Genomic DNA, 19,569 nt, shown 5'->3' with positions numbered 1-19,569 from the left:
GAAATATTATCCCGCCTTGTGAAACAAACAAACAATCCCCAACCCCGTCCCATCAACCCCAACAAAACTCCCCCCTCCCTGCACCCCTGCGTGAGCCCAAACAGCCCCCCCAACCTGCAGTGTGCCTGTCGCCCCATTATAAAATTCACTACAAGAAGGACAAAAAAAAGAACCCCAGAAGGAGGAAAGGGCCCCAGCAAGCCCCCCGCAACCTCCAAACACCACGGGGCAAAGTGTCAACAACTGGAGTCCGGTGCAGCCACAGGCGCAAAACGTTACCAAAGCAGTCCAGCGCCAGAATCACAGTTCCATTCCTACTCTGGCGAACCTTCTCCGCTCTCCGTCATCCGCCCCTCCGGCTCCCGACTCTTGGGCAGGGCATCCAGCCACTCTCCCACCGCCTCCGGCCGGTCGAAGAAGTGTGAGCGACCATCTAGCTCGACTCGCAGCCTAGCCGGGAAGAGCATCGCATACTTAAAGTCCATGTCTCTCAAGCGCCGTTTGATGGCCGAGAAACCCATCCGTTGCCTTTGAACCGCTTGCGTAAAGTCTGGGTAAAAGCTAACATTAGAGTTCTCAAAGCGTAATGGCCCCGCCACCCTCGACGCCTGCAGGATAGCGTCTCTATCCCGAAAATTAAAAAGTCGGGCAATGATAGGCCGCAGGGGGGCACGCACCTTAGGCGCACCCCCTGGAACCCTGTGGGCCCGTTCCACGGCGAAGAATTTGCTCAGCCCTTTGGGTGCTAGATGAGTCACCACTAGATCCGCCACAAAAAGGTCCACAGCAGATTCCTCCGATCGTTCGGGCACGCCGATAATGCGGACGTTGTTCCGCCTGGCCCTGCCTTCAGAGTCCTCGAGGCGACGCTCGGTCAGATCGCTTGCGAGCTGCAACCTCCGCACCGTCGTCTGCAAAGCGGCCACATCCACCGTTAGGCTCGACGTCGCTTGGGCCAACGAGTCGACCCGGTCGTTGGTTTTCGACAGGTCTGCTCTGACCAAGGTGACATCGATCAGCACCGAGTCCAACTTGTTGGCCAGAGTATCCAGTTGCTGGTTCACGGTCACCTTCATCTCCTCGATGGCCCCCATGACATCCAGCAGAGTCAATTCGGGTGATGCGCCCGAGGCCTCCTTGGGCGGCTCAGGTGATTTACGTGATCCACTAGGGGATCCCTTTGGCTGAGCATAGCGGTCCATATTGTTGGCCTGAGAATAGGCTCCCCTCCGGGTAGATTTGGGTTTTAGCTTGTCGCCATCCACTCTTGTCGTCATCGTTGGCGATCAGCAAGGTCAGCACCCTCCAGCACCCGGAGGAGGGCCCGGGGATCCGGGCCGCTAGCTGATGTCCAGGCTTGGCACTCCGCACTCGATGCAGCTCTCCCGATGTCTCCTCAACAGTTTCGGTCGGTCAACTCGAAACCGAAAGTGAAAGTACGAGTTCCAGGGCAGGCCCAGCCTGGCATGCCGCTGTTGTTCACTTTGCAGCCGGGCACCTCACCAACCCGAGTCCGGGATCAAAGCCGGAGAAGGCCGCAAACTTCAGGTCGCCAAAAAACCAGGTTCCCGGAGTCCAATTTCGATTTGGAAAATGAGTGGCACCTTAGCGTAAGATCATAGACAAAAGCCCGTCGAAAAGATCAGGATTATGACAGGATAGACGTGGGAGGTTGCGGAGGCCCTCGGGAGCCACAAGCCTACGCGGCCATCTTGGTTGCGCGCTAGGCTCCTCCTCGCCTTCTGTGATTTTTAAACGGTTAACTGCATTAGTGACGAGGTTGATATGGGCTGGCGCGTAGGTGATTTGCGATCCCAGATTTTTTACTTTACCACTTATGTGCTCAGGCGCAATTTGCGCACTATTGGTATCATCCGATACCATATGTTACGCATGTAGCAATAGAGGAAGGAGATGCGCTCCCAATCCCTCTGTCGGCTATCCTTACACATCGTTGGCCCCCTCTACATAAGCGTGATATAAATACCATAGACACGACAAATGCGGCATGGTTCAGAATGGGGAAATTAGCAGGCAAACTACCGCTCTATGCTCCGGCATTACCATTATCACACCACCCAGACTTATCAGTCACTCAAGAAAGAGTAGGCTTGGACCAATTAAAACAAGTGGGTATAGCTACAATGGGGGATTTGTATGACGAGGGTAAATTTAGGACGTGTAGCGAGCTTACATACATCAGTAATCAAACACCACTGTTTCGGTTCACCCATTATAGATTGCAGCACGTGATTAAAACGCTTTATCCCTCCTATCCTGCAGAGCCACCCAATCTATCAGCCTTTCAGTGGATGCTCACTACGCCTAGCAATGCACACATGGTTTCTAAACTATATGTGAAATTGCAGGAGGATATAGCTGCCACGACGGTCCATGCAATGACAAAGTGGAATGGGGTATTGGACACTCCGCTTACGGAGGAAGAATGGGCCCTGGCGTGTGCGCTCACTGGTGTACTAACGCCAAATGGCAATTTGCGTATGGTGCATTATAAATACTTGCACCAAACGTATTATACCCCAGCGAGATTATACGCATATGGTTTACGACCAGAAGCACACTGTAAGCGTTGCGGGGCTGATATGGCAGATTTCTTACATCTTTCCTGGTCCTGCATGAGAGTAAGTGAGTACTGGTCAAATGTTACGAGAGAGTTGGGAAAATTGGTGGGAACGCATATTGACTGTACCATTCGCACCTGCTTATTGGGCCTGGTTCGGGGCGTGCGCTCCAGGAGGCGCAAGTTCTGTGTAGTAGCTTTGCTGTTAGCAAAACGTAGGATTTCGCTATGCTGGGATAGTACAGTTGTTCCAACGATTCGACAATGGCTACAAGATCTGACATATTGTCGAGAAGTTTTACATACCTACGAGGGGGAAATGTCCACTGGCGCCAAACCAAGAGACTACTGGTCCTACCTGATTAACTATTTACAAGCAAATCCGAGGGATTAGCTGTACAGTGTAAACTACCCGTAGTACCTATTAACTACTGGCATATTGTGCACTAAGTGTTCGCTGGATGATGGATGTTGTTGTGCAACAGTCTGGGTTTTTTTTGTTTTTCTTGTTTATAGTTCCTATAATTTTGAAATGTCAATAAAAAAAAAAAAAAAAGTTATTCATTCCTGTGTGTGCTACAGAGATGACGGCCATGTTGGATTATTGGTATACCTTCCCTTGTGGTTCAGTGTCCCTTGAAAAGCAATCGTGCTACAATGATGCCTATTGCTTCCTAAAGGAATATTTTGCTGGTCCATTGTATGACAGAGAAGCATCCTGAAAGGCGTGCTGCTGATGAAAACAGACATAAGACTATTCTCCTCATCAATTATCTCAACTATTAAGACTGTGGTTGAATATTCTGTTACATTTTCTAGTAAGCACATACAATTGCTAAGATATGGTAACACAAGGGTGTTAACAGTAATGTTATTTTGCAGTTCTATAGAAGTGAAGTAGAGACTAGAACTCATCTTCCTCGAATAAGTGTGCAGTTCACAAAGCTTGACACAAAGGGAGAAATACTAGTGCACATACATATTTGACACACTTATTTCTCGTATGCTTAGGTTCTAGATATTATCAGTTCCATGTCGAAGTACAGAGAGTTGGTTGCGCAGAGATAGTGTTCAGGTACATCCATTGACAAACACAGTAACAATTTGCACTCTAAATAAGAAGTTACTTAAGATTAGCCTTTGTCTAATCCACCACATCCAGTAGGCCTCACTGAACAGCTGAAGTTATGGGGCAAAGAGATGGAGTCCTGTGATCTGTCTTGTCTCTTACCCAGTCCCCTTTCCAAGCTTCTGCCATTGGCCCTCATTTCCCTATTTACATGGTCACTGTTGGGGGTGGTGAGGGATGGAAAAGGGCCCGGATCCCGATGGATCCTGCGCACAGGTTAGTGCAACCTAGTAAGATCTCATTCTATGATGATTATGTGGAGCAGAACATCAGCATTCAAAAGTCTTGCTCCCAAATACAAAAATATTTGATTTATGAATCAGTTAGCTGGTCACATATTTTTCTCTGAATTCAGCCCGACAAAGAACGATCTGCACCCACTTCCATGTCCTGAGGTATTACTGGCATGAGCTTACCTTGTGCGAGCGAGACCTCAACAGACTGCACAGCAGGTTTCCCCGTTTGCGAAGCATCTTCGACAAGAGATCACCCTTGATCTCCCCGGTGCTCATCAGGCCATACAAAATCCAACGCCCGTCTGTATTCAAACAGTCCACGTTCTTCTCCCAGTTGGATCCTCCTACACAGTCTAATATAATGTCAGCCCCGGCACCTGAAACAGTCCATATCGAACCAAGATAAGCTGTAAGAAGTATCACCATTCATACGTTTCTGAAACACTTGACATTTCAACAGTCATCCCATTTTCACTTTATTTGTTTTAAACTCTTTTTTAAAGAACGATTGCTCAGTATACAGCAAATATGGTGGATGAATCAATCGTACAGTGGACACGTTAATCAGAGCTGACCATATCATATACATGAAGGTAACATTGTCAAAGGGGAATCTTCCTAATTTACAAAGAAGACTTTGCAATTTTCCTTCCCTACTCATCTCTAGCTTTTTACTAGCCTTGGTAAGTGCGCCAACTACCCCACACCTTATCCCATTTCTTAGGACAACCCCTGCTTTGGTAGAGCACTTGCTCTACTCGCTGGTGCCAGTCCATATCATTTTTTGTAGTCTTCACTTTGGGTGGGAGGGGATCACTACTCCCCAGAGTTGCGTTTAGTTCTCCCTGCACCCACAACCAGCCATCAGGAGGTGCCATTTAGCAACTAGAGGAACTGCTAGTCCAGTGACTTGGGTCATTATCTGCACCACTCCCATCCAGTGACATTGAATTTCTGGGCATTCCCATATTACGTGAAAAAAGGAGCCCACCTGCCCACAGCCCCTGAGAGATAGGGCAGAATCACTCCTCTCCATTCGATGTAGAAGCACTCTAGAATAGTACGATCTACGTAGTGTACGTAATTGGACTAAGTGAAAGTGGGCTCATATTGCCAGTTCTCTAGGACTCTGCACTGCCTCAACCCAGTCATCGTCTTCAGTTGTCCCGATATTCCATTCCCATGCTTCTCTCAAAGTCAATGGGTCAGGAGAATTATTCACTAGATAGCCTTGTCCATCAAGGGGTCTAGTAGGAAATGATCCTCCAGCATTGCCGCTTCTGGCAGCTGCTCTCCCTCTAAAATATGCCCTCGGAGGGTGTGTCCAAGCTGTAGGTGTCTGAAACGTTCAAACTCTGCCAACTTATGTTCATGCTGCAGGACCTCAAAGATCACCAAGGCCTGTCCTCTCCATACGTCCCCCAAGTGCTCTACTCCAAATCAGTGGCCATCTGGAGAAGCCCTCAAGGCTTCCAACTTTGTGCAGGAGATTGCTATCCCACAAAAGGGTACTGTCCGTCAGCCTACCCTTCCATCGCAGATATCTAGTAGTCTTGCACCACACTCACAACTTTTTGAGTATGTGTCGGCAGATCGCACTCTTGCCCCCGCCTATAGAGAACCAGTGGATACCCCTTTCTCCCCATGGCCTCCCTGTCCACTCGATATGCTGGCTCAGTTCGGTCTGCAGACACCCAGTCATGGACTGACACAAACTGTGCAGCCAAATAGTATTTGAGTATGTCAGGGACTGCAAGACCCCTATCTTAGACACATATCTAAATTTTACAAAGTACTATGCACGAGCTGCCCCCATCCCATTACAATAGCCGTTCCTCATGGTCAACCTTTCTGGAAAAGTTTGGGTGGAATCATGAAGGGAGTGTTTTGTAGAACTTACTGCAGACGTGAAAGAGTCTTCATTTTAAAGAGGGCTGCTCTACCCACCAACGATAACAGGAGTGTCCACCAATGCACAACATCCATATGGAGTCGGTCTAACTGTGGGAGCAGGTTTTTATTTAGAAATTATCCAGGGTCTCGGGTGACATAGATGTCAATATATTTAAAACCATCCTGAGCTGTGCATCTCGAGGGGAGCTTTGGTATTACCCCCGCCAGTGGAAATATTTAGGACCGGTCCCAGTTGATACAGTACCCAGAATGGTCCTCAAAAATGTTTTAAAAATTGCAATATTCTGGCGACAGAGAGGACGGGCTGTATGGCGTAGAGTAGTATATCGTCAGTGTATAGGTAAATCCGCTCTTACCATTCCCCATTAGTGTGAATCTCCTGACAAGGGGATCTTTTTGTACCCAGGCTGCTAAGGGTTCAGGGAATAGGGGACACCCCTGCCTCGTGCCCTTCTGCAGAGCAAAGACTCAGGACAATGCATTGTTGGCCTGCACTCGCGCTAGTAGACACCGGTATAGCAGTTTGACTCAGCCACAAAACTTGGGGCCGAAGCCCAGTTTGTCAAGGGCTATGAAGAGATAATTCCACTCAATGCTGTCAAAGGCCATTCTACCGTCCAACGATAGGAGCACAGCCCATTCAGTGTGTGGTGCTTTGATCACGTGCAACACCCCACAGAGATGCTGCAGGTTTTGCCGTGTTTCTCTATGTGGCATAAAGCCTGATTGGTCTGGATGGACCACTTTGGTGATTCCTCCCCCTCCCGCAGCCTGTTCGCCAGAGCTTTCAGTAAGACCTTAGCTTCTGAAGCACCCCTCCTCTCGTACCGTTTGGAATATATCTAGCATATGCTCTGTCATCTTATTGGCCATGCATTTATATAATTCCACTTGCAGACCCTTGGGCCCCACGACTTTCCCTGACTGCAGGTCTTGTATTGCCCTAGCTATTAACTCTACTGTCAAATCTTGCTCTAGGGTACCCCTATCATCTGCATTGGGAGGGTTAGGCCCTTTAGGAGTTCAGCACAGTCCTCCACAGATATGGTAGTCGTGCAGGTGCATATCCCCTCAAAGTATGTACGTGGGATCTCCGGGACCCTATTCCGCCCCTTATCTCTCTTGTCCAACCACGCTAACAATTTGTTAGCTTTATCACCTACATCATACAGGCGGTGCTGGGTCGCCAATGTGTAAGCATATGCCCTATCTTCCTCCAGTTCCCGCAGCTCATGCAGCTTGAGGAATAGTTGGTGGTGGAGTTAGAGGTCGACTGTCTCTCAAACTAGGAGACAGGTCTCTAAAGAGTCAATGTCTCACTCAAGCACCTCGTATTTTTTCCCCCGTTCTTCTGTTTCCCTCCTATCAGGGTCTGTGCAAGACCGTGAATGATATCCTTAAAGGCTTCCCATCATATAAAAACAGATTTAACAGTTCCCTTGTTTTCCTGGAAGTATTGGTCTGCCCTTTCCCTTCATTTATCTTTGAGGGCTCTGTCCTTTAAGGGCAAAGGAAAGATTCTATCAGAGACCACCTCCACTGGGGAATGATCCTAAATTCCGCATGCTTTATGCATTGTGTCCTTAAAGTTGTCTGCATGTATCTACTGAGTAAAGATGTGGTCTAGGCGGGAAAAACTACCATGAGTTGCTGATGAATAATTGAACTGTCAACATGAGGCTATGTTCATAAAGGCCTGTAAGCCCATGGTTGCAAACTTAGTTTCTCTGTCCATACTAGGATCTGCTACAGAATTCATGCCTACCCCTAATTCGAGGATCCCCAATGGCATAATCCAACCTTTTCAAAGCTAGCCTCATAAAAAGGCATGCCAGGGCCTATTCCATGCATCTATCGCTTGGAAAACATTACATGAGGTCATCTTGGATTAGGCACTCAGTGGAAAGCATAGGTGGCCCATTCAGCAGTGCGAGTATGGAAAATAACCCTAATCCAGAGAGAGCTCTAAATCTCATGTACCAGATACAAAAGAATGACTTGCTCAAGGCTTGTAGAACTGAAGCATTGATACTCTCAATTATTCATCACTAGTGCTAATGAATGGACTACTTCTGTTCTTTTCTTTATTTGAGCTTTTCTGTTGCTGTTGCTACCTCATTCTCAGAAAGACCATGATGCTACTCTCCTCCACATATGAGGGCCTTAAAAGTGCTAGCCGAATAGTCACTGTCATTCATTCTAATGCAGACCATGGCACACTACCGCCACATTCAGTCTTAGAAAGCTACTTACTTAGAGCCTTCCAAATTCCTAAAGGTTCTCATCTTTTGCATTTGTGTTCCTCAGTCATTGTGGTTCTTTAGGATAAGCTTAGTAGTTGATGTTTCAATATTTGTGGATTTTTGAGTCTCAATTACTTGCCACATACTATTTGCTTCTACTGATTTTGTTCTACAGCCAAGGGCTCAGTGTGGTGGCAGATTAATTTGGACTCCAATCTTCTCTCTGCTCTGCTCAGGCTCAAAGAATCATCCTATTGTGCCTATGTATGCGCAGACAGGAAACCTGTGGTCTTCTCCAACAGATGTACATTGTGCATTATTCAGGTTCCATCAGAATCTAAGGGAGGCTCACTGCTATCACGCCTTCCTCATGCGTGGCCTGCTTAGTGAGTATGAGCACTAGCATCACAAAAATCAAAGCAATGACCTTTTATGTAGCGCATACCACAAACTTGTCTCTTGGCACTTAAATGAAAGGTTTTATTATCATCCTGCTCTAGTTTAACACATTTATGCACCTCAGAAGGCAGGGGTGGCTCCTCCTAAATGGCAGGGTAGCGTTGTCCCACCTGCTCCAAGCGCAGCAGGCAAACACAAAAAAATAAAATGGTATATCAATGCCATTTTATTTTGCCACTGGCTCTCACTGTGCAGCATGAAGAAGAGTGCAGGGCTCAATTCTCAGGATGACAGCTGCCCCTGACAGTGCCCATGTCAGATTGAAGGGCTGTCTACAGCCATCCTATCTGACATGCGCACTGTAGACCCAGCAATCCAAGGACTGTGAAAGAGCCTGGAGATATCTGGCACAGGCCCCAGCCTCAAAATGAGAGCTGGGTTAGCCTGCTCTAACCAATCCTGGAGCTGCTCTCATTCCGAATCAGCATGAGAGCAGCTACAGGATTGGTTGGATTCGCATTCCACAAGCAGGAAGGTAGTCCTTCCCTTTCCTGCTCATGGACACAAGGATCGCTAGCACATAAGTGCCGCACTAGGCGAGAGGCGGCGCCGCCTTTATGGTGAGATGTGTGCCATCGCGTCCCACTACATTTTGTTACTGCTAGCCGTCACTGTCGGGAGGATAGCCACAGATGAATTAGAACCTGTAAGTCTCATACAGGGCAATCAAGCTTACTGAGCAATGTTCTGCATAGGGTACACACCAAAATGATATAGGGAAGAATACTACGAGCCATTGTTCCTTTCTTACTGTGATATGCATTTTAAACTTACCTTTGGTGAATTCCAGAACCTTTTTACTAAAGTCCTCCTCCTTGTAGTTGAAGCCTGCAGCCGCCCCAAGCTTTGCAGTCATCCCAAGTTTATCTTTAGCGCCTGCTGTAACAATGGGAATCGCTCCTGCCAATCGGGTCAGCTGAATTGCTGCTGTGCCTACACCACTGGCTCCAGCATGGATCAGCACAGTCTCTCCTTTTTGTACTTTGCCTGCATTAAAAGGTATGAATAATATTAAATACAGTTATCTACTATGTGATATCAGAGTGAATCCTAATGTAGTAGAGTACTACAGTATAACAGCTAAACACTATTTGTTGTGTTGAAGTAGTCACTGTGGTTAGAGACAGCCAGCAGATGCCTCTATCCACTCACTAATGGAGGGCCAGATGTATCAATAAAATAGTGAGACATTAACAGTTCACTCAGCACCATAATGCTTTGTATACTGCAATCTGTTTAGCCCATCAAGCCGCTGGCCTCTCTTGGATGCATCTGACGACTTAGTACATGATGTGTACTATACACCTAAGAATTTCTGCTCTAGAAACCTGGAGGAGATGGGTGGTGCCCAAAGGCCGGAGAGAGATTAACATAGGGTCATTTGAGAGCAGCAAAGAAAACATAAAAATATTTAATAGTGGAACCACAAAAAATTGAAAATAATACAGAACGGTTAAATGGGCAGGACACCTGCTAAGCCTGACATGGGGTATCAAATGCAGAGTGCAGAGTACCACTAGCATGGAGAAGAGGATGATAACTCATACTTTGTCCTGCAGGATAGTTCTAAATTGAAGAGGTGTGAGCATAGAAGAGGTGTGAGCATAGACGAGAGATCGGCTTATACAACGGTTGGTCAAATAAGAAAAAAAAGCATTGTTAATAAGGGGGAATTAGACTGTACTGGCCAGACCCTCACCAATATCACCCAGTGAAGATAAAACAGACTATCAGAGCAGGCAGGTAGTGCTGTCACTGCAGTTATGAGGTATTATATGGTAGTAACAGGTATGACAAACAACAAGGTTTGTTAGTATGTCCGAATAAAAGGAGGTGATGAATGCAAAAAGTGCAGTGCTGTGATGCATGATCATTAGTTGTCAATACTGAGTAAGCGCCTTTGATAATCCAAAAAGCCAAGCAGAACTACGATTGACTTTTTGATCTATATCGATAAACTTCAAATATAGCAGCATGATTTCCTAGATTTCCTTAAAAGATTGTTTGAAGGGATTCCAGCTATACATGCTTACTTGCCAACCTCAAAACAGAAACCCCCCTCCCATTTAGTAGTTCTCAATACTAGAAAGAGGTCATTGGGGTCACTGATTCCTAACCCACACTTCCAGCTTCAGCCAGTGCTCACATAGTATGCCTTCTAAAAATATGCAAACAACTAAAGAGAGCAGCATTGGATCTAAACTCTTCCTCTGCAATGTTTAAGGAGGAGAAGGTGCACTCTGCTGTGGCTGTTCATCTTCGCTTGCAAGAAGCTCTCCAGGTTCCTTACTTTACATGGCTGCTGGTGAAACCTATTCAGAACAATGTTTAGACAGCTCTGGCAAGTGTGCCGCACTCTACCCAACTTGGGGTTCTCCATCTATCATTGTAAATCCCATCTGGTTTCATGCCACACATATCACAGGGGCTGCAAAACAGTTCATTGGTGACAAAGTCAGTGTCAGAATGGAGCAGAGGCTCCAGGTCCCGTCGCCAAACGTATTCATGTCGTTCCTTTGGCAATATTGCAAATGAGAACTCTTCACAGCAGGAAGCTCTAAACACCTGCCATCCAGTTGTCGAGAGGAGTGCAGATTGGAGTCTCTCCAGGCATGAAGACCATCCAGGGTCTGTCTTTTTCCTACTCCGGTGTGTCAATTCAGGATGATTCAATTTATCTTGGTAAAACAAGGCTGAAATGCATATTGACTGGCGCATGTGGCACACCGTCCTTGAGCTATTTAGGACGAGCTCCTGACATCAGCCACCTAGAACTCAATGCCATTTTCCTGAGCCTCACATCCTTAATTTCTCTCCTCTGGGGAAAAATCTTATCAAGTCCTTATGGAAAACGGAGCAGCAATAGTTTTGCTGAAAAGATACTTTTAGCAGATTCTATCATTCATTGTAGAAATGGGTGTCAAGTCACATTGTGTTACAGGTGTCGGAGGCTTTTCTTCTTAGAAGTGCTTTGTCACGGCTTGCCCAAAGTTTGCCATTTCTTTTCTTTTCAAAGAGTAGTGAATACTTGTTCTTCAAATTCCTCTCGTACATCTAACCAGTGTGGTAAATTTAAATTACCTGAACTTAATTTATGCGGTAAAATACAATACGAATAACTCAGTAAAAATAAGAGGCAGAATCCGTGGTATTCGAGGGTATAATAGGGAGTTTATTCCTTACAAAGGAATGATGGTTCGAACCAGGCAATCGAGTTCCGTCACCACGAAGGTTCAGGAAGGGATCAGCAATACATTATTGACAGGTTATGGCATATATAGTAATGCATTACAGTAAAGACAGATGCAAGAGGCGTAACAGCTGATAAGAATACACATACGTAATAGAAAAGGCGTTACAATAGGCGTGTATAGAGGCGTATACTAAAAACGTCATTATGATGATGACACAAGTGGGTGGATCCATAAGAGAATCCTGCAAAGTCAGCAAAAAATACATGGTAGAGATGCGCGCGCAGCCGCATGACGTATGATTGACGTGTAACTAGAGGGTGAAGGGAACTTGACATTTAGCCCTACATGAGGAGACAGAAGTCTGGGGTGTCAGGACAACCTAGTCCTAAATCATATCTAATATCTTGTGTTTAAAGAACTATATTATCTAGAAGAAAAAGTCTTCTCGGACAGATCTATACTGACTGCTAGTGCGTGTACAAGCGTCTAAGTGTCTATATGAGATGCGAGGGGGCATGGGCCTACCATGGTAACGAGAGTCATGAATTACTTGCACGGAGACAGTAAGGCCGGGCCCTTTGCTCTGCAGCTAGAGGGATGTTTACCTAAGCTATTTAGACAGGAATGCATTTCTTGAGGAGCGGAACAGATAACTTGAAGGCTGAATACAGTTTTTGGCAGGCAACAGGCCGGGCTAGGCACCGTTAGCCGCGCAGGAAGTAAGACAAAGTTCATGGATACAGATGCAGGTCCAGGCTGGAGCATTCAGAGGCAGAAGCAGGAAAAGCTCGATGGCAGAATTCAGGGCCGAATTCAGGGCCTACCTTGCCAGAGCTGGAAAACGTGAAAAGTATACCATATAAAGACGGTGGCAAGGCATACTTAGAAACGGAATATCTGGCCCATTCATGGCAGATCTGAAAGAGTACATATTAACGTTGGACACAATTGTATTTGCGTCTTCATAGCTTGAAGTGGAGGGAACATACATGTACTTGTAGCATGTACATGGAGCCGTTGGGGTCTAGATAGGGGACACAATTGACCATAAAAATTCATATTTCCTCATTCCCTCCTTGTCCCCTACGGACCCTGATGAAATATCGATCTTCAGGAATCCATCAATCTGTTCATGTAACATCATTTGCTCTTCTTTCTTCTTCCGGGATCTTGAATGAAAACTTGAACGTGGAATACACGATGTGGCACACAGGCCGCACATCGCTGGTCCACATTGTAGACATAGGCAGCAACTGAATACTATGAGAAGGCCAATACCTAGGAAGGATAGGACCTTCCATCCCAGGCTGACAACACGCTCCAGAACCAACCGGACCATGTCCAGGTGCCTGCATTCTGATGTATCTGGTTTGCAATCTTGTGAAGACGAGTTATGGCTTTATATACAGATGGCGCGTTTTCTGGGATGAAAACACAGCAACTTGATCCGATGACCCTACAAGCTCCGCCCCTATCTGCTAGGATGACGTCAAGGACAAGACGATTTTGGAGAACAACAATCCGCATCGCAGACTGCTCCTCTGTTAAGTTGCCTAGGGCAGAGGTAGTTTCATTCACTACTGCTTCAAGGGTTCTGGTTAATCTACGTATCAGTTTACTGTTCGAGACAACCCCTATGTAAGGAAAGAGACCTTTATTGAAGTCTGTATATTGTTCCCATGCTGTTTCGGTATAGTCAACAATCGGGATATCTCTCTGGGGTCTATGGTGTACTAGATTGGTATTTCTATGATAATCAGGAGGGGCTAGGAAAACAGGTGGCAGAAGGAATGCAATGTAACAGGTACCATCCCAATCTAGGGGTAGGCGTATATATGCGGTGTGGCCACAGATGAAGTAGGAGTGACGGGAAGCTCTAAATGTAGACTTGCCTTTATCACCGAATTCGATCACAGTAGTACATTTACTATGACCCAGGTGTACTGAACCATTCTTTCTTACACAGAATTCACCTTTGACTGGTAATACGGACATAGTAGGCAAGACTAGTGTAGCTTCAGATTCAACATTCAGAATCATGAGGTTAAGTGTAAAATTACCTAATCCATATACTTCATTTTCTAGGTCAGTTCCTGTTCTTTTGGGAAGTCCCTCCTTGTTAGGATAACAGGCTTTAAGCAAAACTAAGTTCAGGTTTCCCCATACCCAGTTGCCCTGATAAACTACAGTGTTTGAATCTAAAGAGTTAATCAAACTAAACCATGCTCCACAGGAACCATTGTGTGTAAACGGGTACGGAAAGAGAGGCAGAACTCCTTTGTACTTCTGATAGGGAGGGAGTCGGCCACATATCCAACAATTTGTAGCATTGCTGGTCTGATGGGAATGATGTAACATACTAATGAATGTGTTGTTGCGCAGCGCAAATCTATAGGACAACTCATGTGGAGGTAGTTCACTAAAAGAATGTTCGGCTGTAACATTATAAGCACTCTTGAAAATAGGATAGTACATGTGTAACAGTATACTTGCAGCAATAATAAAAAGACTTAGAAAAAACATAATCAACAATGTCACTATACAGTGACTATGAAGTGATTTACAGTATGCATGTTTCTTGAGCTGTTTCTGTCTATTTCTCTCTCTCATTCGGTCTAGAGGATACATGTCAAGACTTAATTCAACCGATTCACCTTGGAGAGGACTTAAACAATCGAATTGTCTGACTTGCTAGACCTTAGTTTCAGTTTATAAGTTTGAGATTCGGTCTTTTCAACCAGGGGGAGTTTTGAATCAGTCTCTGGAAGGGGGCAGGGCTGAGCGTTCACATCGGCTGGTAGTCCATGAAATTTCTTGATATGACTCGAGTGTAACCAACCCTTGCGACCCTCGACCTTCACTGCTGTCCTCGTCGTTAGAAGAACCAGCTTTGGTTGTAGCCAGCGAGGCTCCAACGGGCTCCTCCTGTCGAAGTTTCTGACGAAAACGAGATCTCCCGGAACTACTTCATGGGGCTTTACCTCGGTGTTGTCGGGAAAGGCTGCAGATACCAGTGAACGGCAAGATTGTAGTGCAGACATCAAGGAAGCAAGGTAATCTGTCAGCATATTACAATCAACATCAGTTATTTTACGAGGTATAGGCGTCCCCCACATATTTGGTGGCCTACCGAAGACCACCTCGTACGGGGATAGCCCTGTGCGAGAATGTGCCACCATTCTCATGTAAAATAGTGCAACCGGTAAGGCTACTATCCAGTCGACACCTTTCTCTCTACAGATTTTAGAAAGTCGTATTTTCAGGGTCTGATTATGACGTTCCACGAGACCTGCTGCCTCGGGATGTCGGACACAGTGGAATTTCCATTGATAGCCTAACAAGAGTGAAATGTGTTTCATTAGCTCGGATGAGAACGGCTGGCCATTATCTGAGTACACGATACGGGGCAAACCATACCGTGGGAAGAATTCACGAACTAATTGTTTGGCAGTAGTCGGGGCAGTGTAATCTGAAACGGGATACGCCTCTGTCCAACGGGAAAGAGCGCATACAACTACGAGGACATATTTGAATCCTCGACATCGTTCCATCTGGATATAATCCATCTGGAGGACTTCAAAAGGGTGATCGGGAGGTTGAAATCCACCCTGCTCTACAGGTACACCTTTACCTGGATTGAACTGACAACAAATCATACAAGTTCGGACTTTCTGTTTGGCTGCAGCTCGTAAGTGTTTGTTGAACCAAATGTGTTGAATACTGTCTAACATAGCTTTTTCTCCTAGATGTGCTGGACTATGTATTGTGTTAATGATAACTTGAACCATTGAGTCAGGGAGAAACCATATAGATTTTCCCTTCGTCATCCATCCCTGATCTGTTTGGATCCCTCCTAATTCAGTCCATTTCTTTATTTCCTCTGGTGTAGCATGTGTCTGTATGTCAATTACATCAAGGGCGGGATCCTTAACTGTCATGCAGTGTGTCGGCGTCTGAACTATTGTCTTTGTCAAGTCAGTTGCAGGAGTCTGATTCTGTGCTGTTTGCTTAGCTGTTCGGTCTGCTAGGTCGTTACCCTGGGAAATGATATCGGTGACTTTTGTATGGGCCTTGCACTTCATGATAGATATCGAAGTAGGCAGATGTATTGCATCTAACAGAGCTTGAATGAGGGGACCGTGTTGAATGTTGGCACCGTGAGAAGTCAAATAACCTCTCTCTCGCCAAAGGACTCCGAAGTCGTGTACGACTCCGAAAGCATAACGTGAATCTGTGTATATGTTAACTTTTCTATTCTTGGCTTGAATACAGGCTTGTGTCAGAGCAATAAGCTCTGCTGCTTGAGCTGATAAGGTGTCGATACAATTTGTTTCAATGACTTCGGTGTCTGTCGTGACTGCATAAGCGGCCACTAACTTTCCTGTACTTGTTCTCATACATGAACCATCTACATAAAGTGTCAGGTCTGGATCTGGTAATGGGACATCTGTCAAGTCTTGTCTGGGTTTTGTCGTAATAGTAATGACTTCAATACAATCATGTGCCAGTGGGTCTGTTCCACTTAATGGCAAAAGTGTGGCAGGATTTAATGTACTACAACGTCTGATTTCTATGTGTGGCTGAAACAATGTGAGTTCGTAACCTGTCAGTCGTGCTATAGTCAAGTGTTGTGTCTGTGTCCGGTTCAAGAGAACTTCTACTGCGTGTGGTACCTGTACTGTCAATTGATGTCCTAATACTATGGAATCGCTTTGTCTGATCGCTAGAGCTGTCGCTGCAACTGATTTCAGGCACGCAGGAAGAGCTTGAGCTACGGGATCTAATGTGCTAGAAAAGTAAGCACATGGCTTGTGTGATCCTGCTTGTTCCTGCGTGAGTACTGACAAAGCAGTACCTTCACGTTCTGTAACAAAGAGTGTAAAAGGCTTACTGTAACATGGTGTCGCTAAAACAGGTGCTTGGCATAAAGCTTTCTTTAAGTCTTCAAAAGCTTGTGTATGTTCTGGAGTCCAAGGGAGGACAGTCGAAGTCGCTGCCTCCTGGGTTGTCAACTGAATGAGTGGTTTTGCTAGAAATGCGTATTGGGGAATCCACTGCCTGCAGTACGAAGTGAGGCCTATGAAGGCCCGTACCTCCTTTTGTGACTTGGGTGGTGACATGTTTACAATTAACTGGATACGGTCAGGTGTGAGCTGTCTCCCCCATTTGGACAGCAAGTGCCCTAGGTACACAACTTGCTGGGCACAAAATTGCAGCTTTGAAGGGAACACCTTGTGCCCCTTGTCGGCTAGGAAATGTAAAACCGTCAGTGATGCTTTTTCACATTTGGGTTCGCTTCGGGAGGTGATCAGCAGATCATCGACATACTGAAGCAGTGCAGTGTTAACAGGCATGTGGATACTGTCAAGTTGTCTTTTCAGTGCTTGGCTGTAGATGCTAGGACTTTCTGTAAATCCTTGAGGTGCGCGTGCGAATTTAAAACCTCGTCCATTTAAACTGAATCCGAACAAATATTGACTTTCCGGATCGATTGGGACGCTGAAGAAGGCGTTCTTGAGGTCGATTACAGTAAAGAACGTTGCCTCTGAATCAATAGCTGTCAGTAATGACGAGATATCTGGGACCACGGGATATTGTGGTACAATGCATTTGTTCAATTCGCGCAGATCAATAACTAATTGATATACTGGGGGTGCTTTTGGATCAGTTCGTTTAAGAATCGGAATAATCGGAGAATTACATACATTGGAGTCGGTTTCTACAACCACTCCTTGTACAATGAGCTCGTCAATGATTTGCAGTAAAGTGTCAAGAATTCCTGTCATACGAGGGGAGGAAAACGGTAACCAGCGAAAACGGACTACATCTCCCAGGATGCTTAGCGGTTGAGAGGTTATGTAAACAGGAGAGCTGTTACATAACTCAAGGGAAACACGCCCTTATGTAAACAGGAGAGCTGTTACATAACTCAAGGGAAACACGCCCTTATGTAAACAGGAGAGCTGTTACATAACTCAAGGGAAACACGCCCTTATGTAAACAGGAGAGCTGTTACATAACTCAAGGAAAACACGCCCTTATGCAAACAGGAGAGCTGTTACATAACTCAAGGAAAACACTCCCTATAAAGGGAGGAACCATGAGGTACAAGGCTGTCGGATATTGTGTTTACACCGACGTACCTGCTTCGTGAAGAGCAGTGTTCCGGAGTGGTGCTCCAGTAAGGCAAGAACGGAGGTAGGTCGAGTCGTTACTCCCTGGGCCGTGTCTTGCCCCATCGTCACCTGTGAAGGACCCGGAAGCTCTACCGGTCAACCATTGAGCTTCGCTTTTTGACTCGGCTGAGTCCAAGCGCAGTGGCGCTTTTGCTGGTTGGAGTCGTAACTCCCAGCCCGACCAGAGACACAGGGACTGCCAGCTGTAACGCACACCAGGAGGTGTTTGCCGCGTTACAGACTCGGAAGTCCACAGGATCGATCGAGCGGCTGCTCTCGGTTCAGTCTTCTTGCTTGTGATTGGGGTATCGGTGACACATCACCAGGAGGTGACTCCGCGTCCCGGTGCAGTCTGAGGAAGAGGTTGAGCGGCTGCTCCCTTCAGGTAGAGACCCCGGCTGGGTGTTTCCCTGACTCCTCGATTCTCCCCAACACTCTTCGTGCCCCTCACAGCCTACCGATTGGCATTGTCGGCCATTTCATTTCTGCCCTCTGTTGGCATACGCCGGGATCGGCGTATATGCAGAGGACGGTTAGGACCATCCGTGCTGTGGGCTGGTAACGTACTTAGCCTGGAGGATTCCAGTGACTTTAACTTTTGTTTGTTCTTTGTATTTTATTTGCCTTCATTAAAAGAACTAACCCTTCACAAGTGGTTGCGTCCTCATTGTCGTGTCTGTTAAACGATCCTGAGACGTTCAGGGCGTTACAAAATATCCGACCTTAATAACACTAACTGTCTCCCGGTCGATAACAGACATGGCAACACTTGATGATGTGCTGGCTGCTTTAGCGGCCATGCAAGTTGAAGTGGCTGCCTCTAGGCAAGAAACAGCCGATGTAAAAGCCAGACTGGATGCTATCCAATTGGACCCGCTCACGCCCAGCACCTCCCTCACGAACCAGACCCCTGCGGTAGTAGTGGAAATGCCGGTAGCCATCCCCTTGGCAACACCAGAGAGGTACAGTGGGGATCCTAACACAGTGCAGGTATTCCTCACACAAGTGGCGCTACATTTATCGTGCAAACCAAAGGCGTTCCCCACGAGTCAAGCTCGTGTGGCTTTCCTTATATCCTATTTGGCTGGAAACGCGGCACAATGGGCCGTACCTCTGGTGAGCAGGGACGACCCCCTCTTATGTGATTGGGGTGCTTTTCGCGAGGAATTCCTGAAGGTATTCGACAGAAGGGCTGACTCGTACACGGCGGACCGTGAAATGCTTGAGTTGAGACAGGGATCCAACGACCTGGTGCAGTATCTCAACGCGTTCCGAAGGCTGGTTGCGGAAACCAAGTGGCCTGTTGCTAAACAGACGGCGCTCTTCCATCAAGGGCTGTGCGATGAGCTCAAGGACGCTGTGGCTCATATTGACCCTCAACCCAAGACATGTGAGGGCCTTATCAACCTGGTATTACGGCTGGAACATAGGCTAAGTGAAAGAAAGGGGGATCATGGGAGAAAAGGAAAATCCCTTCCATCCTATGTGACGGTGGGAAGTCCTGAAACTTCCACCGCATCCAAGGGAGAACCCATGGACATCAGCGCAATACGAGCGAGCCTCACAGCCACGGAGAAAGAGTCACGCCGTAAACAAGGATTGTGCCTATATTGTGGCAAAAAAGGCCACTACGTACG

General features: G+C 46.5%; 1 protein-coding gene across 2 annotated transcripts in view; it reads right to left on the bottom strand.

The window, feature by feature from the left end:
• The window catches only part of TP53I3 (tumor protein p53 inducible protein 3), a 159,022-nt gene that overhangs the window by 21,103 nt on the left and 118,350 nt on the right, over positions 1 to 19,569 (bottom strand). For both annotated transcript variants that reach the window (XM_085610595.1, XM_085610594.1), the window contains 2 exons: positions 9,337 to 9,549; positions 4,127 to 4,323 (listed from right to left, as the gene is read on the bottom strand). In XM_085610595.1, coding sequence (XP_085466721.1) covers positions 4,127 to 4,323; positions 9,337 to 9,549 — 410 coding nt within the window. The remainder of the gene's footprint in view (positions 1 to 4,126; positions 4,324 to 9,336; positions 9,550 to 19,569) is intronic.

The sequence above is a fragment of the Triturus cristatus genome, chromosome 6 (genome assembly GCF_964204655.1).
Source record: "Triturus cristatus chromosome 6, aTriCri1.1, whole genome shotgun sequence".
Lineage (NCBI taxonomy): Eukaryota > Metazoa > Chordata > Amphibia > Caudata > Salamandridae > Triturus > Triturus cristatus.
The sequence above is the reverse complement of the archived record's forward strand: the minus strand, read 5'-3'. Positions and strand labels throughout refer to the sequence as shown.